Genomic DNA, 21,158 nt, shown 5'->3' on the forward strand with positions numbered 1-21,158 from the left:
GAAGTGGTGTTGGCAGTTTAATAGGTGAGGCTGCTTCCTCTGAGTCAATGCAGAGGTAATATTCCAGAAGAGAGCTTAAACTAGCAGGGGATGGTTGGAGGCTGCTGGACGAAACCTAAAAGGGCTATTCTGACAACTCATAGTCTTGTTGTCCTAGGCAAACACATCTTATCAGCCTAAGCTTCTTGGATAGCCACCAGTGAAAACCACACTCCATTGTAAGATGGTCCACCCCAGAGAGGCTGCATTTCAGTAGTGGAAAGATCAACCATTGCAGTTATCTGTAAAGGTGCTAGTGGGTGGAAGTGACTATTCATAAGTAAATAAGTAAATCTTTTATTGTGTTTAGAATTCTTACATCTCTTTTGAGAACAAAGTTTTTTTAATAAAAAATACCCGAAACTTCTCCCAAGCCAGTTTTCCCATGAAGCAAGATCCTATTTATTTTCAGGTCTGAAATAAATTCTCAAATACAAAGAAGTGAATAGAAAATAAAGTGCTAAACTATTTACAGGGGATTCATGTATGAGATGTCTGGCGTGCCAGTGTTCTAGGGCAGACTGAGATGGTCCTCTCTCTCAGATTGCCCCAGGTCCCATTCAGTCACTAGCTCTGAGGACACCTCTGTGAAGAGATGGTCCCAATTCCAGCTGACATCATCCTACCAAGAGGAAAAAGACAAACATGCTGAAATGTTAACTGGTGACACCCAAAGGTCTCTGATCAATGCCACATACTCAAGATGAACAGCAAAGAAGAGAAACTAAATGGCAACTGCCCCTGCCAGGGAAGTCCCAGATTCAGTTGGCTAGAATAGAAATCCTAGCCAGAATGAAATGTGAATTCCTGCTACAATTTAAAGAATTTGACAGAATTATTCATGTTCCAAAATTTCATAAAAGATAGGTTTTTTGATACTTGTTAATCTTAGATACTCCCAGACAGGGTGTAAGAAGGAGCCATAAAAATCTTCAACCCTTCTACACTTCCTCCCAGCACCTGCACTGCTCCCCAAAATTATATAGCAAGATTCTCCAGCAGGACAAGGCTTTGAAGGACATTGGCTTAGAAGTAATGTTACCGTTTCCTGCAAATATATATTGCAATTGCAATTCTGAGCTGCAGAAATCCTTTGCAGCAAGTCCTGAGCTCCTGCCCCTCAGTTGTATTGAGATTGTTCTGTCCCACTTTAACCCATTCCCCTGCCCAGGCTCCAAATGCTTCTGCCTTTGTCCCTCTGTACCGCCCTGAGGAACTATCTGGAGCTCACGGTGGCTACCAAAAAGACAAGACACAGAGCACTATTTCTGCAGGGATCTGTGACAGCACCAGGCCCTTCATATTTTCCTTACTAGCTCTTTCATACTGAAGGGGCCAATCATTGAGAAAGCCCTATATCTCTTTAAAATAATCTGCTGGGGGAATCAGATTTCCACCCTCTTGGACAAGCTCCTCTTCACAGGCTCCTCTTCATCCACCCCACTGACAGAGGCTTGCTTTCCAAATATAGTCTGAGACACATAAGAAGCTTTTGCCTTGTTGGTACTCCCACAAAAGGAAAAACTCACCTCTCGTAGTTCATGCTCTGGAGCCAAAACTTTGGTGAGAAGCTTCAGGTCAACCTCTCCATCCTATGAACACACATAGCCACAGTCTTACAGACAGTGAGAAAGTGGACATCATCTTTTCACTAGGTAAATCTTGCTGAGATAGGCACATTTGCTTCATAAGGGATATATACTTTGCCCAGGACAACAGCAGGAGCCTCATCTGAGCAGCAGATACCATACCCACACTATCTACAGGCACAAACAAGCATGAAAGTCACACTCCAGAGAGGAAAAGACTTGAAAACAGACTGGAAGTTGTTTGGATGATAGGGCTGTATATTTTATGCAGCTGAATACCACTGTGGAGGATGACGGGAGCCTGAAAGGACAGGGAGTCACATCGGTCACCCCAGAGCAACATCCACTTACCAGAGTCTGAAAGGCGGCATATTTCATAAGATCTTTGTCCAGGTCATGGTAGGTCAGCACTCGGTTCACCTGCACACTGCAATCAAAATGGTCAAAGAACAAGCCTGGGTAAGCATGGAAGCACATCTGAGGAGAAGGGTGGCATGAACAGGAATCTGACGACACCCATCTCAAGTGTCTACATCACCTATGTGGACTCTCAAGATGGGTGTCCCCAGATAGAAGCAAATCTCATTCAGCGAATGAACAATCATTGACAAATCTGCATGCCAAGTTGTGCACATGCATAAAAATAGGACGTGAAGTGACCACAGACTCTGCCAGAGAGGCCAGCATGCCAGAGAGAAGATCCACAGACTAGCTGCAAGAGCTAGAAAGAAAACAGGAACATAGTGAACGTTGGAATAGCCCCAGCAGGCTGCGAGAGCCCCCACCACACATGCTACAGAATAGTAGGGATCTTGTGATTGCCATGTCTGAGCTGGGTGACAGTTATCAAATACAATTTCTTACAATGTAGCCTGCAAAGACAAACACGGGGTAGGGGCGTAACAGACTGTTGTGCCGTGCTTCCCTTCGCAGGTGATGCGATACTATAGAAAAGACCTGTATTAATTTAATTGCTGTTTGTGTTTGTCCATTAAAATCACTTGTCTTTTCTACTGCAGGGAGACTATGCATACAGGAGTAGCAGATGGGATTATAAAAAAAAGAGAGAAATCACAAACATGAACTCTGGTGAGAGGCAAAGTAATTTTAAATTTTCTACTATAAAGTGTCATTTATAACAGCTATTTAATTACAATACCTACTTCATACTTGTGAGAGAGGCATCTGTGATCAGGAGCAAAATATCCCACCCCTCCAAATAAGGGTCACTAGAAATCCCAGTCTGTGATCTTGGCAATAGGCCCACAACAGGGGAAAGAAGACTTTACTGATACATTTAAGATAAAACCCCCAAATCTTTCATATTTAAAAAGTTGCTGGGCTCCCTTGAGTTAACCCCAAGACACCTACAAACACCAGGAGTGTACTCTGCAAATTAACTAGACAGTTGAGTAAGAAGGGTATCTTGTGGAGGGCAAAGCAGCCTATGACCATGCATAATCAAAGTCTGTGTGATAATAGATGTGTACTGGAGGCATCTGAGGTTATAAAGGCAACTTTAAATCAAGCAATTCCTAACTTTTGAGAATTTGATTTTGCAACATCAAACATGCTACTTTAATGTAATTTTTGTATATATAGAGAAAATACACAGAAAAAGCAATTACTGCATAACAGGAAACAAGCAGTTCACACTGTTCAGCTTGTAGCCCCACTGCCACAATACACAGCATCAAACCCTGCTGAATGCCACTGCCACTGATGGCCAGAGAGCACGAGATAAGATGGAGTTTAATTTCACCAGCCGTTTCGCACTGCTGATGAGAGCCTCAAGAACACCTGGCAGAGCTCTTACCTGGGAGGAGCTGCCACTTGCGTGGCCAGATCTTCCTCCTGGAGTTCCTCCAAGTCAGGGATCACGGGAATGTCTGCAACGAGAGAAAGCAGGAGCAGTAAGTGGGGAGTGTTATGCTCTTCTCTCACTAGAGACAAGACACCTTGCTTCACAGATATGAAACAACCTGTTTCTTATTAGAAAACACAAGACAGTTATTTGGCAATGATTAAAAATATATTGTTCAATATTAAAACAAGACAATAAAGCTTTGAAGCTTGGGGTCAAAAGAAATCTCGCAAGAGGAGCAGATTTGGGCTGGGTAGGACTCCATACCATGGACCATGCATTTGAACACAACCGTGAAACTGAAAGAAGCCAGCTGCACTGAACCCCGCTGCCTACTTGCCGTCATCCTAAGACTGGCAAGAATTTGCTTCGTATGTGTTATCATGTGCTCAGCTCAGCCACCAGTCACCTAGACTCTGTTAGAAATGAAACGTGGAGCAGAAACTGAGAGAAGCCAAGTAAGACTACATGCTGAAGGAGCTGCTGGCTGGGTCTCAGCCGGCACAGAGTCCTGTGACCTTCCTGACACCTGAGGAAGGATATGCTGGTGGTCTACCAGACACAAAGACTGGGGAAGATGCACCTAGCTGTAATGTCATAAACCTTTTCGTGATTTCCAGTGTGACCCTGGAATGGCCAATGTCTGGGTCACTGGGTCCTCCCAGCCAAGGACTATGGCTACTCCACCTAAAAAGGACACTAGAGACAAAAGAATGGGGGTAAGGAAGAAAAACTGGGTGCACGCTGAATCCTGCTATAGGAGCAAGGCCCCAAAAGCATTGCATGCTTTTTGATTGACATAGTCCTATAACAGATGGAGACTGAGCAAAAACAGAGAGAGGAAGAGGTTAACTGGAGGCACAAAGCAAGGGCAGAGTACACCAGCACTAAAGATTCAAGTCAACAGAGGGCTGATTGAAGTCCCAGAGACCCTGAGCTCTCAGACCGTGGAGACGCTAGTGCTTTGGCTCTGGGAAGAGGTTTCACCCCCACAGCGAGCAGACTGCTCCCAGCTCTTTGGGCAGCACGGCTGTGCTACTGCTGGGCGGCAACAGCCACCTGGCCTGGCTTTGCCCCGTTCTGCAGCCCAGGCTGAGATGAATATTCAGGAGCTGGAGAGATGTTCAAGAGCTCCAGGCAGGGTCTTCCTGAAAAGCCCCATGTCCGGCCGCCTGTCAGAGCTTCACAGGCCCTCAGCTCCCCTCTCCTGCTGAACATCCCCGCGCATCCCTCCAGCTCGCCGGCTGGGAGGCAGCCCTCGCCCAGCTGTGGCAGGACATGGGTCAGCCCAGGCCTTGGCGCGGTGGCCGTTCAGAGCCAGCCACACAGTGGGATTTCTCGGTAATTGGCTGCCTGGTGGAAGGCTGAGCAGGACAGGGGCTGCCGCGAGAGCCCGGCCACGGTGAAAGGCAGTGACAGCTCGGCCGGCCTCAGCAGGGCTGTGCCTTCTAGCTCCCCAGCCGCCCAAGGAGCACGTCCTGCAGAGCAGCTCTCCGACTACAGCAAACTTCCCAAAGACATTTAAAGGGAAATGGCAGCAACAGGCCCCCAGGCTGTCCCTCAGACAGAGGAGGCACGGCAAGCAACCCCTCACCAGTGCCTTGATGGGCATTTGGGGCAGATCTTTTCTTCCTCTGCTTGTAGGGACAATACACAGTAGAAGCTACTATCCCTGGCTCTTCCCGGGAGGTGCTCCCAGCTCTTGGTAAAACTTGTAGCAAAATGCAGTTACAGGGCAAAAGCATCTCCATGGTCAGATTGACCTGTGGAGGCAGCTGCTCAGTGACAATGTGGGAAAAAGTCCCTGTATAAAAGCAACAAAGACCAAGGAGGGTACACACTGGTTAGACTGGTCCAAAGGGAGGAATAAAGCACTGTGCAGAGGTGTCTTGTTCAGTCCAGCCAAAGGAGCATAGGAATGAGAAGCAGTCCAATCTCTCTTAAGCTAATTTATCCTTTTCAGCAGAAGACTATCAATGTTGCTCAGCAAACACAACTAAATGAAGAACTACCTGCCTCGCCCATGGAGCAGCATTCCCTGTAGCAGAAGAAGGTCAGATCCTTATACTCTCTTGACAGCACAAATGTGGAAAGTGCTTGCAGCAAAATGAATTTCTTCACTCAGTGCTCATTTTGGCAGCCATTTCTGGGGTCTCCTCTTCCAGGTTCCCTTTAATTTTTGTTGATTTTTTTTTTGCACTAGAGAAAAACTGTAAACCTGAGACCCAGATCACTGATGTCCTTTCCATTTTGCATGTTCCAGAAGACTCCTGGATTCTCCAGTGCTGATTTTATCTCATTGCCATTGAATTCCATGGGGAGATTCCCAAACTCCTTGCAGAGCACTACCTCTGTTCTGTATTAGCAAAATCCAGGCAATCACATAGAAATTCTTTCTGAAAGAAATTCAAGGCTCCCATATTCTATAGACACTTTGAAAATATTTCAGAGAGAAGAGCTGGAAACGCTCTGGGGGCTCCTGCCAGCCCCTCCAACAAAGGCCAGTGCATGCTTGTTCTTACTGCAAAGTACGGATGATTTGTCCATTTCCAGGCAGAAGCAATGCCCTTTAGGACTGTCAGAGACTGACAGGAAACAGAACAAACACATCGCAAATTATAAGAAAACATCGGCTCCCCAGGCTAACTGCTATCAGTGGCAAATCAGCCATGAAATATTTGGGTCTTTATTTCACTTGTTACTCATAATTTCCTTCTCCCTCTGCCAATTCTCATGGTGCCACCTCTCCACAACCCCTCTCCCTTCTCTCTCTGTACAGTTTGCAAAGTGTCTCAGTTCTCACTTTATCACCAAGGAGCCAACCTTTCCCCTCACTCAGTCTCAAGCCCCCTTATGTTTTTTGTTGCTCTTCTTAGGACTCACAACTTTTTTTCCAGTAAGCTCTGGTAACACAGCCAGGTCATGGCACTAAGTCAGCTGCAGGGGGGAAGAAGCACATGGGCTGCAAGAGCGTAGGCATATACTTTACTTTTAACGTCCCCATTAGCTGCAGTTGAGTTACTTATATATAACATTAGTACATGCAGAAATGTCCACAGGACCATGTCCTCCCAGTCTCACACTGCAGCACTCCTACAGCTTTTTCCAACAACAAGGTTACGTGACAAACTCACACTCTCTGTACCTTGTTCTGTGACCTGCTTTTTTCCCTCCTGTTCAGTGTGAGGGTTTCAGATCATTTTCCATCACACTGACAAACCTGTGGTTTCCGTACAGAATCTTGACACATCCTTTACTGTCCAGGCTGAATTCAGTGCCCGTGTAGGTAAACTTAGACATGGCTGCACAATGTACATACGTGCTAAGGAGCTGCCTGTATGCAGAACGAAACGCCTTCACAGATACCTGGTCACAGCAATGAAGTGAACAAATGGCTTGTGCATTACAACAAGAAGATGTTTTGCAGCTGAGAAGAAGGGGTAGCTTCAAAACCTGGAAACAAGGAGTGATTCTCTGCAGTCTAGCTCTAGATTGGGCTGGGGGGAGGTCGCATTACTCAGCTGCATTTTGGAGGAGAGAGTAGCTTCCATAGTCTTTAATAACAACTGATCTTAATCAAAACTGTAGGCAAATCTCAGAAACAACAGGAAAATCAATCTTACAGCTTCAGCTGGTTTTCCTCTCACTTTCTTGCAGACTTTGAAATCAGAACAAACTGATATGATACTAAGAGTAAGAAACATTAGAATAAAAGTTGAGTTACCGGTAAAAAAGTATTAAAAAGAGAAACAAATTGAGTACAAACCATCTTACCACCCTTGGTCTCCCAGCTGGCCTCTGAACGCTGTGCTGAAAGGTACTGTTACCTACACCACCTCCCTCAAACAGCATCCCCCAGACAAAACTCCTTTGATTCTCCATTTCTTATGACAATTAACATTCCCACAGTGCATCCTGCTTTCATTTTAGCTGAAGGGAGGGGAGAATAGGTATACACATGTTAGGTGGGGTTTTACAAGCAGAAGAAATGAGTGCACGCAACAGAAAATGGAGAGGGAAACATAAAAACTCAGTGCATACAGTGACATTAAAGAGGAATGATGAGGCTTCTCTTTGTGGCACAAAATATGGGAACAGAATAACACAAAGCCTTTCCCCATGGATTTCTCAGCCATAAAGAAACAAGATATTGGCTTTAGAAACACCTTACGGTAAGAGATTGAAAAACTGAGCGAGTACCAAATGCTAAGCGACTAGTGCAAACTCCCCTCCATCTCCCAGATGATGGTGAACAAGAGCTAACAAAGAACGAAACCAAAATGAGTGTATCCATGCAGAAGTTATGGTGGGGTAGGAGACACCAGTACCAAATGCTGGCTAGCAGAGGAGTTATAATGTATTGCACCAAACTGATTGCCTCAGAAGATAAAAATCCCAGCATATTAGTAAGAATAGAACTTTTATTACAATAGCTGGACTGAAGTAGGTGCTACCAAAAAAAAAGACTTTGTACCTAAATTATGGCAAGACACCAATAGCATAAGGCAGAAGCGTGTGGATGGCAGGAGGAAAAGATAGAGGGGAGAGATAGAGAGTGACCTGCTACATGCAAACAGCCGAAGAGTAAGAAAGGAACAGCAGCTTTTTAAGTCATAAACAAAGGAGGGTTTTATGTGTTCATATTAAGAGTACACGCAGCAACCATCGCCTTTTTTACCCCATAGCAAATAACTTACTAACAGCCGAGGAAGACAACCACAGAAAGCAACAAGCAGGCAGTGGAAGAACCAGCACCACTTTAATACCCAGTCGCTCCTGCCAGTTGGTGAGTTGTACTTCCCCTCCCACCTAGAGCTGATTTTTGGTTTAGTAGCAACACCTGCAGGCTGGGACCCTTAAAATCCTGCAAGCTCACAGTAAGACCTGGTCCCAGCCCCAAGGAATTAAGTTCTCTGTTAGATACAAGATAGCACGTAAGTGGAAACAGACAGAATCTGTTCAAGGTCAGGCAATAAATCAGTGGCAGAGCTGGGTCTAGAAACCATGTCCCAGGTCAGGCCTGCAGTTAGCCAGCAGTGGGGTTGCCACTTTCTCTCTGAGCTGCTTAAGAATCTCCCAAGCCAACACCCTGATGCCCTCCAAAATTACTCCATCTCACGTAGTCTGATTTGCTTCCCTCAAGTGGGTGAGCGTTTCAAAGCCCAGTTCAGAATGGACGCTCCTGCAGAGAGGACCGTGCTGCCCTCCCTGTCCACACACCACCAGAGCCAGGGAACACAAGGAGAGCAGCAGCTCCTGGCAGTCCCCTGCCACGCAGCAGGCATAAGAATGAAACTAACTTTAGTTTAAGTTGCTTGCTTATAAAATGTAAAACTGAAATAATTACAATATCTCTGCTGCTGCAAAACTTTGTTTTACTGAATGCTGTTACCTTCTGCATCACGTTTGGGGAATTTTAAACAGGCAAATGGAAGAAGGTCTGATTGAAGATGAAGTTAAGTGAAAGAAATTGGTCTCATTTAGCACATGACAGGATTCATCTGTGTTCCCAAGTCCACTGAGGTAGCATCATGGGCGTTTCATATTCATGAGCTGCTGCGACACTGTGTCCCCTCATTTACAAAGCACCGTGTTCAGCAAATTCTGTCCCTGTGGACACTCCATGCATTTCATGGTCTTGTCAGAGAGACATCAAACACTTCAGTAACCAAATACCAGAAAATGGCTTTAATTAGTGCATCTCAATGCAATAAATAATTTTTCTAAGTGGAAAAATGGAGAATTAAAAAAAAGAAAAGAAAAAAGCGGAAAGCAACAGGCAAAAAAAAAATCTTCAAAAAACCATAAGGAACAAGGGACACAGACAGCTTCTGCTGAACACACAAACAAGCTTCAAGCCTCTTGGAAGCTTTCTCAGGAGAGCAGCAGGCAAATGTAGAGGATAAAGAACACTTCTTTGGATGCTTGGACATTAATTTCATAGGGATGCCTCTCCCTGACTGAAATTGCCCTAGTAGTAGGCCAATATGGAACAGCATACCTGCCTGATCAGCCAGCAGGGAGATGAAAACAGTAGAGTGAAAAGCAAGCAGTACCGCAGCTAATAGGGCACTGCCTTAAAAGCTGAGACAAGCAGAAGATAACCCCAGGGTCCCATGTCCCAAGGCACCCTTTTGAGAAGAGAACGGTAACAGCACAACCTGGGTAAAGTGATGGGAAAAGTCACCCAGGGAGTGGGTGCCAGAGGATTCACAGGATCTAGGGGAGGTCATGCAACAGACTCAGCACTGACCCTTAAAAGATTATGCCTTTGCCTTGCATCAGACAAAATAATTTTTTCTTCAGCCACCAACCTCTGATATACTGTCAGGTAGATGGATGGGAGGATGGGTGGTCCATGAGACACTCTACTTGCTTCCATAGTGCTGTGCTTTCACAGACCACTTGGTGTGGCATGGCTTCTTCCTCCCCTGAGAGCTTGCTGGGGACAAGCATCAGGCATATTTGCTACTTCCCAAGGCTTCTACTGACACAAAGCCTCTGCCCAGTTTCAACCCCTGGGAAGTATGACGAGAGGGCACAGAACAGCACTGTCAGGCGAGGAGCTGCGCTCAGTGCAGGGCTTCGACAGGCAGTAATCCATGCCTTGTATTGTGCAAGAAGAGCAGACACTGATGGCTTTAAAGATGAGGAATTTCTTAATGCATAGGTTTGTTCACCATCAGCAGAAGACAAGAGAGACTGGAGGCCAGGCTCAGGACCTGACTACACTCCTGAGGTTACCAGCATTTAGAGCAGTAACACATCTCCAAGCCTCACCAGCAGCCCCCTGACAGAGCACTGTGCCTGCCCTCCTTCCCAGTAACATCTGTTTTCCTCTTTTCAAAGGCTGTTCCCTGTTCCTTTGCAGTATTCCCCTGCTGAAACATACTCGGAAGGTGGTGGGGCAGCAGATGAGAAGCCATGAGTTGCCCAGGGAGGGTCTGGTGAACTCAGAAACACAAAACCTTCCCCAACAATGCTGGAGGTGAGTGATTTTGTATTAGAGCGTTACTGTGGCAGGGAAAGCAGCTTCTCAGGATGCTCCTGTGGAAGTATGTTCGGGAGCAGGCGTGTCTGATTCTATTTCATCCTCTTCGTGTTACGCTGGAAAAACAAGACAAACTACATTTCTTTTATGCTAAATCCTTAGGTTTTTTATTTTTTCTTATATATATTTATTAAAAAATGCCTCTTTGATCGGCAGCACCCATGACACTTCCACATCCAGCATCTCCTCAGAAGCCTCCCTCCCTCCACACAAGGCCACCTCTGCTGACAGCCAGACGGGTTTGATCAGAGCCACTCAGAATCGGATTTTCATAAGACAGATGAGGAATCTTACTGCTGCTTTCTCTCATATCAGATGAGAAACTGAGGGGGAGGGGGGACGGGTCCTGAGGGAACGACACTACAATCAAGGGCTATGCGGTTCTCTCTCTGTCCCTCCACTGCTGCAATTTTCAAAGGAGTTTGCCTCAGGCAGTTTTAAATGATGGTGTCTCAATTCTGTAATCATCTTTCAAGAGCTTTTTCTTAAAGGGTATTTTAGGTAAACCTAGTCCGTCAACTACACTTATGGACTAAGCAATCACAGACCCGATATGACTGTGTACCTACCGTATCGCAGAATTTAGTGATGGAAGATGCTTACCCAGACCATCATTTTCAGCCCCCAAGAAGCTCTGTGTGCTCCCTTGCAATTAAGCTGCCTACTGCCCCTTGGTCAGTGGTCTGCTGTTTCAAACAGGACTTCAGACATCTCTTTTGGAACATATTCTCTGCTCCCTCCTGCCCCTCTCTTCAGCCCAGTCATACCACTTCCAAAACACCATGTTTTTCACTCCATTTCACTGACGCTCAGAACCTTCTGTCCATTTGGCTCTCTTCAAACCACTCCACCACAGCCTCCTGAGCCTATGCAGTACCCACTAGCCATCTCCCTGTTACTGCACATTCACACTCACGCTTGGCGACTGCAGCCGCCCTGGCAGATCACAGCCCCGGGAATCCACCCAGCACTTAATGTGTTTTGTAAAAACAGCAGCTCATCAAGGAAGCAACTAGCAAACTTTATCAACAATAGCTCACTCTATTCTCAGCTCTGTCTGGGGTAATTTCATCATTGGTGAGTATTCACATGCAGCTGAAGAGGTGTTTGATATTACAGCTGTGAATTTCAGGTGCTAGATATCCTGTGAGAGCCGTCTCCCACCTGACAGACAGACATCACTCCCCAGAAGGATGTGGGGACCATGGCATATGCCCACTTGTCTACTGTGCACAGAGCCTGGACTCCCCTCCTGTTCAAATGCAAAGGAGCTGCTGGCACACGCCAGAAGGGTAAGAAGTCCTTCTAGAGGTTTGACATTGTATAGATAGGTCTAATCGTCAGCTCTGCCTCCTCGAGGAGGCTTCCCAGCAGGCAGGAAGGGGTTTTGCCTTGAGGGCACAGATCTAGTGACTGTCTCCTGGCAGCTTTCCTCACCTGCAGGTCAGGTTTGCGTTGTCTGTGTAGCATAGTCAGGCTTTCATTTCAATCATCTGTCTCATTCACACACACTATCTGCTTTAAAATAACAAGCTGTTGTTCCTGCAGACAGAGAATCGCACAACACATCCCAATCATCCAAGAAGAGCCCTGTTCTAGGAGCTATGCATCCCAAGGGTAACAGAGAGAAGAGGGGGAAGGGACTTCCAAAGATGGGGCAATAGCCTATGGGAGAACGATAGCTGGGAGAGAGATGACAACCTTAGCTAACAAGACCCGCAGAGTGCTGGGGAGAAAAATCCAAGGGCAATGTAGTGAGGAGACAGGCACCTGGGGGAGTGCAACTCAACAGTGCAGAGCTGGTGAACAAGAAAGGAACAACAAAGAAACCTTTAGCCAAAAGGGCAAAGCAGTTTGCTGACAGGGGTGTGGGGGAATGCCAGCATTTTTCACCCCAACAGGAAACAGCCCTTTATAGCTGCATGCCAGGAAGAGACACACAAAGCAGAGTAAAGCCAAATGAAATATCCAAGCAAAGTCGAAGCAGAGACTCTACTGCCCCAATGGAGAAAGGAGTGAAGGGAGGGGAAAGCCTTTCAATGTGAACTTGGTTGTTCTGTCTTCCCTCCCACCTGATGACAAAGAATAGTCTGCACTTGGGAGATGCTCTTGGCTGCTACAGAAAAGGAAGCGGTGCTCTGCAGATAGCACTTTTTAAATTCCACTGATAGTCTCACATCTCCCATCTCATGCAGTTTCCCTGCCATACAGAGCTCAGTCAATGCTGCCCATTTCCCCTGTTGACATGGACAGAAAATTGAGCAATTACCCTTAAACTCCTCTCTCTTAGATTGCCCAGATTGCTACATACACAGCATTAAGCCCCCAATTGCCCCTGGCCAAAAGTGACTCGACTAGGCCTGTCCATTAGGAATTAAACGCTTTTTTGTTGCTTGTGAAGGTGTATTATTCCTCAAGTTGTAATGCATTAAATCCAGCTAAAGCAGCACGTTTTCCCACCATGCAGAGGAGCTGGGCCCCCCCGACAAGGTTCAGCTGGACACACATCTACCTAGCAAAGGGGCGTTATCCATTTGCTATGCCTGTGTACCAGCATGTGCCAGCGTGTGTTCAGGAGGATGGTCACTAAGCTCACAGAGGGTGCTGTAGGAAACCCCAATATCCGTCAACTAGACACTCCAGAGCTGTTTCTGGAGAGACACTGCAATTTTTCAAAACAGTCTTTCCAGCCTCGAGTTTTACAGGACTGGTGCTTTTAGTCAAACACGTGTCTTTGCTTTCCTATGACTCAAAACTGGCTCCTCTTGTCCTGGACTAGCATCTATGAAGGAGAAGTATGGATTAGAGAAAATGGATTCTCAGCACAACTTGGTACTTCAAGGTACTTCACTGGTGGTATTTCAATGGTTTGTATTGTGCAGTATGGATGACTTGCACCTTCTGGGTTTCCCTGTGCCACTGTAAGGAATGGCTGAAATTGCAGATAGTTCCATCTATGTCCCTGTCTGGCCCACTCACCCACAACCTCCCATATTACTTCAGTCTTTCCACACAGCCTGAGAAGCGATTGTCCTTCTCTCCCAAACCCCCACGGAGATGAGGATTCAAACACTATTTCATGCACAGGGTGAATGGCTAAGAGCACTGAGATAATTCTACTTTTATTTCTGAAACTACAAGGCTTATCAAGCGCAAAAGTATCCACTTGGCTGTACAGCCTTCCCTCTACCCTCCACATGCCAAACTGGCCTCTCTCTGGGCCCTATGCTTTTTTAACACTTCCTCCAATGGACTCCAAATTCTGAGCATCTGGGTGTAAGAGCTGTATAAACGATCACAACCTAGCACATTTCAAGTACACAATATTACCTTTTTTAAGGGCATATAGTTTTGTCCTTCATTCTTCTAATGAAAAGGTTGGATGGGGGACAAACAATGTTAATGGAATGGTACAGCTAAGCTTTCCAATAGGTTAAAGGAAGGCGATCCAAATGCATTGGTTGACAGCAGCAATCATTATGCAACTGCGCCTGTTCATATTAAGGTGTACAAGCTAACACATTATGCAGCACAAAATAACCGTGACCCATCCTTGGGGATCCATACACCAATGTCTTCATTTTTGTGTGTTTAGAATCTGAGCTTTACTGTTAGAGTTAACAACACAAGCCCAAGTGCAGTCCTGTGAGAACGGGAGGCCGATACAGCTCAACTTACTGCTCAGCCACAGAGTGCTATTCCCTGCCTTCTACACCGGGCAGTTATTTGTATCTCTCCTCTTATTCAAAAAAGTCATTTTATGCAGGTACTGGAGTTTGTTTATATGTCACTCTTCTTCACTGCAATTGCTGAGCCCACATGGAAAACTCCTCTCCCAGAATAGCTTGCTTAATCTCCCTGTAGAAATAGGACCACAAGCACGCAATGCACTCATTCATTTAGAGATTTTCCATATGCAAATTGGATCCACAGCCCAGTGTATCTGAATGTACCAGAAAATGCCTGGGTAGAAATCATAATCAAATTAGTGGGATCTTTCTTCTAACATTTAAGTTTTAATCCAAAAATGAACTCTGGTTTGCAAACAATCCAAATTCAACTGTTAACTATAGGTTAGGCACAGACAAATAAGTGAAGTATATTAGGACTTGCCATGTCTTCATACCACATTCTGTATCAATTCTATTCTGTATTTATTACTCAAGGTCTTGGGGCACTAAAAGTCACATACTGCAAACATGCGACAAGCATTTTTATGCCTGGTTAGCAAAGACAGTTATTATACTCTGAATACAAGACCAAGGTTCTACAAGAAGGACAGCACATATGCAACAGTCAAAGAGCTGTTCAGAACAGACTATCAGCCTCAGTGACATACGCTGAAATTTAAGAAGCCCAAGAAACTTCCCAGGGGGAAAATTAAGTCTTTTCTGAAGATGCCAATGCTATAAAGGTGCCACTTCTGGCAGTCATATGTTGCAATGCTTAATCTGTCTGGAAGACCCAAATAAGTCTTAATTTAATCTCATTAACCACACTGATGTCTGATCCTTTGTGACTCCTGATAATTCTTCTCATGCTTGCTGATATTTTACAGATGCAACTTTTACACACTGCATAAAATTCTTAGCCCTTGAAAACTGAGGTAGCTCCTAGAGACTTAAACGAATTTCCCACAGTTCTCTAGTGCTCGTCTCAAAATACATATTGTGGATTTTTCCTGATATTTCCCTTGGCTCATCCAGTCCTAGAATAGCAAGTGATATACACTATAAAGAAAACCTGTGCTAAGTCAGGAGTCCAGTAGATTTTACAACAGCCTGTACAGGGATGGGATGGGATGGGACGGGACGACCCACCAGTGCCTATGTTTAGCTTATCATGTATGATCTTGAGTTAGGGCAAGTGGATTTTTTAAATTAAGAATTCCCTCATGACAGAGATCCCAGGAGAGCAGTGCAGACACTTGTCCAGATGGGAACAAGACAAGGATGTTACCATAAAACATGAGGAAGGCTTTAAGCAGAGCATACTATCAACTAAACTAGGGGACAGCAGCAATTTCTTTCCCTGCTCTTAACCTTTTATTGCTCTTTTAGCTCTCTTTTTGCCCCAGTCCACTATTCTCCATTTGAAAGTAATCACAGAGAAAGCGTGACCTCAACACTTTCCTTCTTCCCAAAGGTGCTTTATCATTCTATGTTAATGAAGAGCCAGAGTCAGACTACAGGTTCTCTTCTCCATCTCCTCTCCTGTCTCTACCTCACTCAGCAGCTGGGGAGATGTAAGCACCTCCCGCATTTGTTTACCCCCAGGGTCGTTCATTTCCTTGCAATTTCATACAAGATGCCTCTGCTCACTCTACTGGAGAACCCCCAGACACACATGAATGCACTTCTTGCAGTCAAGTAGGTGACACCTTACCTCCTCCATCATCTGATGCCTCCAAGCTCTGCTGTCTGAGACGATGGCTGCAGCAAAACAAAGGAAGAAAGAATTTCAATTGCAAGCCCAGAAAAGCATCTTGTTCTGTCCCCTTCCTCCCCACAAGCCTCATGGCCTGTCAAGAGGACAGTTCCCAGTTACACTTAGCCTGCAGACTGACCTTCTTCCACAGCACTCATTGCTGGACTCAGCAGAAATCTCAGCTTAGAGTGCTTAAACAAGATGCCTTGTACCTGCGATAAACCCCCAGGCTGCAAGCAGTAGGGCTGGGGTGGGTCTGGCAGGAAAGCAGATGCTTTCTACTTTTCCTTCTTTCTGTCACATGGGATTGACAGAGCCATCATCTACTCCATATCCAGGGAACAGCATGACCAGCTGTTGTCCTGTCCCAGTTCAGGACACATGACATGAATTCATGCCAAACTCTGCACCCTTCCCAAGTTCCAGATCTTGATGTACTGGTGCTTAGAGTCACATGTCCCTTTTCCATGAGAACAGATGTAAAAAATGTGGAGGAATGGAAACTTACTCTTCTACTTCTTCTGCATGTTTTCTTCCTGACCTGCAAGACAATGAAAGGGTTATGCTTAGAAAAGGCATCTTTCCCTATATCACATTATTGTCCAAAACAGTTCCTACACCAGGTCCAATATAGCACATTGCACCTATTTAGAGTTCTGAGTGACCATTAAACCAGTCTATCACAAAGTCCCTGAGCGCATCAGACCAAAACAGAACCATTTGGGTCCCAAAAGACAGCCATGTCCAGACTCAGCAAGAGCTATATTCCCTGATTTTTCAGCTTCTCAGATACTTTTTCATCCCCTCTGCCATCAGCTGCAGGTAAAGTTTGCCTTACCTGAGTAGAGAGGTTGGCACATTGAGGAGTGAAGAAGATGCTATATTTTGTCTACCTACCCCTGAGAGATCAACAGGTCCTTCCTGCCCCTGGTCATGCACAAAGATGATCTGGTTGCCTTTGTAGGTTAGGAGCCCCACCTGAGCTAGCCAAGTTCAGGTCAGACATGCTGTTGCTGCAGTAAATCAGGGTTGATCTGGCTGAGTTAACAGGAGTTCATAATAATAACGTGGGGGGGAGGCACTGGCAAATGGCAGCTCCCTTGCTCTCCACCCCAGCAAGCCCAGAAGTAATTCAGTCCCGATTAGGGACGCTTGTTCAATATTCAAAATGTAAAACATGGAGGTTGCTGAACCAGCACTTTGAAAAGTTAATTAAATGCCAGGTTTCTTTTTAGCAGATACTCCATCACTCGCTGATTGCTTTGGCCATTTTGCAGAGTGAAGTTTCATCTCTATGCGTTGAGAATAAATATTCTCCCCTCCCTTGAAGTCAGGGTGCTACGATAAGGAATACATGGGGCTCTCCCCTACTACACGCGCTGTCCCAGGACACACCAAAATGTGAGACTAGTTGTTTCATTGCCTTTCACTGCTCCTTTCAAAGCACTTCCATGAGATGGGACAGGTTTCTCCTCATCTGCTCTCTGTTCTAGCAGGCCATAGTCCTCATCTAGTTCTCCTGTGAATAACCTACTCTACTAAGAGCAAGGTGCAGGGCACAGAGGATGTCTAGCTGTGAGAAGAAAGCTCCTTGTCTCCACTGCTTTCCCTGGAGTTTGCAATCTGTAAGAAGCTAAAGATTGCACTGAATCCATGATCTGATCCTAGTGATATCCACTGCTATGATCAGAACTGCAGCTGTGTAGGTGACATCTGCATCTGGGCTTTCAGCTATACCTGCACCCTTCTGTTCATCACAAGAGACAGAAATGCAATGGAGCCATGGAATTTAGGAAAGAACTCTTTCAGTGAGGAGTAATTGTCCAGCTCCATCCCTCTTCCTAGTGGTAGTGCAAAGCTCTTTTTGTGAACCCCCTGATACAAAGAAAGGGGTGGCTCCAGAGAGCCCATCACCAGCTCCCACTGCAGTTTAGAGTCTAAGAAGACGGATGATGCAAGATTTATCCTATCTTATCCCTCCCTTCTGCCTTCACAGAACTGCTTCCCACACCTTCTCTTCAGAGCCTTGCCTTCACTTGAGCTGAAACATCCCAAACGATGGCTTTGCACAGCCTTGCACAGTGAGATGATTTCCTGGAGGTTCAATCTAACATCTTCTTAGCACAATCCAGTAACTTTGGGTAATTGTCCAGCTCCAAATAACACTCTCTTTTCCTCAGTACACACACTCTTTACATCTTTGCTCATCTCCTATCCCCAGGCAGGACTGAAACACTCCACATGTTTATACTTCCCAGGAGAGGGTCACTCCTGCTATCCCTGTAAGCAATTTCTGTTTCTTTTTCCTGAGCTCCCTGTCATGACAGATATCCACATGGCCCACAGGGAACTCAGTCATATGTTAGTCTTAGAGGCAGAGACTACTTCACTCGTGTTCCCAGACTTAAAGCTTTCCAAACTTCTCCTAGTTATGTTAGAAAATGTCTTATTCAGGGCAATAAGCAAATACTTCATTATGAAATAGCTGCATCATATTGGAAAAAGTAATTTGGGGCAAAAATTCATAGACCAGGATGGGAGAATGTGACCCATAGCCCAGATGTTAGAATACTCTCCTGTCAAAGAAGACAGTTCCCTCTTCTCTCTAGGGCAAGCTAAAGCCCCACTGTCACCCCTACCCAGGGGAACACCCTAGTCCCAGTGCCACAGGGTCTGAAGGTGGCAGTGGGTGATGCCAGTCACTCATGCTGACAGTGCTATGGTTTATACAGAGCATTTAAACACCAATGGCACCAGAGCAGGAGCTAGAAATGACTGTTGTTCTGTTTAGGTGAGACACCTGCTTACAGGCACGAGGCATGTTTATCAACACATGATTTGGAATAGCACTGTTTGATGAGACCGGCATTTCAAACCAGTTGATAAGCTCATAGGTAGAGAACTATCTGGGAAGTACAGTACAAAACTTCTGGACTATGGGAAGGAGTTACATGCTTTTATACTCCCCGTAGCTTTAATGACTGAGCTACTAGATAAAGAATCACAGAATCACAGAATCTTCTAGGTTGGAAGGGACCTTAAAGATCATCTTGTCCAACCATCAACCTAACTGACAAAAATAGACACCCACACAACAAACAAGGAACATCCTCACTAAACTAGTGATACTAGATACTAACCAGTCCACTATTTCCTTTCTTTTTAATGGAGCCTTGAACCCAAAGGGTTCCTTTCCTTTTGTTTGATGCCAAATTACTTTTACATTCCTTGTTTCATGTTGGAAAAAAAAATAATCACAAAATATTTTTGTTTTGTTCCTGACTAATGTTTTGCTTTTTGGCCCAACTACATTACCTAAACCTACCTAACAAAGTGACCCAGAGACAGAAGACAAGCTTTGCCCTGGGTCCCTATTTCAAGGCAGAAAGGGAAAAGAGTCATTAATAGATCCTTGAAAGGTGCCCTACCTCTAACCCTGTACATTCTATAAGCTCAGTCGAGGGCTAAGCTATACAGAATCACAGAATATTCATGGTTGGAAGGGACCTTTGAGATCATCGAGTCCAACCACAAAAAAAAAGCCCCAAAAAACAAAAAACCACCAACATGGAGATACCTGCAGAACCAGTCGCTGCTTGTCTCCTTTTTCTCCAGGTGCTAAGGAAAGCCCCACAGGCATTCTTCATGAAGTTATCATGGAGTACCCCATCCTGAGAACTGGCTCAGCTTATCAATGTCAATTGCATCACATTGAGATGCACCAATATTCCACCCTTCAGGAATATCAGGCCTGGATACACAGCATCCTCTTCATTCACCACAAGGTCACAGCTTTCTAGTGGTGAGTGAAAGCAGACATGGAAGAAACCAGACAGTAAACTCAAGCCGGCACAGTCAGATGTCCTACTCTTTTCTCACGTTCACAGCAACAAGAAGTGCACTGCCCTGATCTGTTTGCTCCAGCAGGAGACACGGCCCAAGGAGGGCAGCAACAAGTACCTCGAAAGCGAACAATTGTGTATATACTATAGATACACTCATCGGGTAAGGGCAAACAATACAATCCTGGGACCAGCACTCAGAAATGCATTCAGTTTGCTGTATTATACACCAGCCACACCAGCCTTGTGAGACTGCGACACCTCTGTTTTTTCGTGTCTTCTGACAGGCCCATTGCAGCTGGAGGACCAAAGAACAAGGACCAGCCCATCACCTGGACAGCTCCGTTTAAAATTCCCCCTCACTGCAAGGCTATCTGTGCTATCAAACATGTCCAAAATCCCAGAGTATTCCACCTTTGGCCAGCTGCTGACCCCCTCTCCATTTCAGGGTGTTGAATAGCTGAGAAACCAGGTGGAAGACCCCAACAGACCTCATGTAACCCCATGTTCTGTCACTCCTAGAACAGAATACCTGTTTCTCTCTTGGCTGTGTGTACCAGGGCAGAGGATAAAGACCTGATCTCACTCTTGAGTGTTGTCTTTGCTCGGTTCTGGCCAGCAGGAATCCTCCCTCCACATTAATGAGAGGGGGCTAAACCTCAAAACCGAGGCTTTCCCCCCTCATCCCCCACCCCTGATGTACAGCTGAGCTGCCTGCAACTTCTGTGCTGAAGGGTGAAAGGCAGTTCTAATGTAGACATCATCTCTCTTAAACTGTTTCTTTCTCATTTAATGGACTACCATGGAGATCTAAATGGAGATAAAGTAGCAGGGCTCAGAGAACGGTCAGGATGCTATCTTTATGCAGCATGACAATGTGCAGTGGTTAATTAGACACCGTTAACCTATTTTAGCAGGGGACATAACTGGGATGAATGGGGGGAATTGTCCTTGAAATCTTTTAATGTCCACAGCTCAGGAGAGCTCTGTACACACTCGCGTCCTGCGCCCAGCCCCAGCCAGGTGCCAGGAGGTGAGTGTGCAAGACCCGAGGGTCCTTTCTGCGGGCACAGGGAGGTGCGAGGGCGGGCACCGCAGCTGAGGAAAAGGGAAGCAATTACGGTGGCTGGATAAAACGAACAGGAATGCCCGGTCTAGCGCGATGGGGACGGCAGCCGAGGAAGAGAGAGGGCTGGGAGGGCGGGCGGGCAGCCCCCCTCGCCCGGCACCTCTCCACCGGGGCCGCTTTGCTCTCCCGAGCGGACCCCCCCGTCCCCGCTCCGCCCCGTTGGCGGGGGGCTCAGTGCCGCCGAGCCGGCGCTGCGGGGCCCCGGACCGGCCGGCAC

At 45.9% G+C, this 21,158-nt stretch overlaps 1 protein-coding gene across 3 annotated transcripts in view; it reads right to left on the reverse strand.

The window, feature by feature from the left end:
- Window positions 1-320: 320 nt before the first annotated feature.
- IFT43 (intraflagellar transport 43) overlaps window positions 321-21,158 on the reverse strand; it is a 44,979-nt gene continuing 24,141 nt past the window's right edge. For 2 of the 3 annotated variants that reach the window (XM_014941604.1, XM_014941605.1), the window contains 6 exons: window positions 16,479-16,511; window positions 15,929-15,975; window positions 3,445-3,517; window positions 1,980-2,055; window positions 1,569-1,631; window positions 413-661 (listed from right to left, as the gene is read on the reverse strand). In XM_014941604.1, coding sequence (XP_014797090.1) covers window positions 551-661; window positions 1,569-1,631; window positions 1,980-2,055; window positions 3,445-3,517; window positions 15,929-15,975; window positions 16,479-16,511 — 403 coding nt within the window. In that variant the 3' untranslated portion in view covers window positions 413-550. Of the gene's footprint in view, window positions 662-1,568; window positions 1,632-1,979; window positions 2,056-3,444; window positions 3,518-15,928; window positions 15,976-16,478; window positions 16,512-21,158 lie in introns of all 3 variants that reach the window. The other variant, XM_014941603.1, reaches the window with a different exon arrangement.

This window comes from Calidris pugnax, unplaced genomic scaffold (genome assembly GCF_001431845.1).
Source record: "Calidris pugnax isolate Ruff unplaced genomic scaffold, ASM143184v1 scaffold56, whole genome shotgun sequence".
NCBI classification, from domain to species: domain Eukaryota; kingdom Metazoa; phylum Chordata; class Aves; order Charadriiformes; family Scolopacidae; genus Calidris; species Calidris pugnax.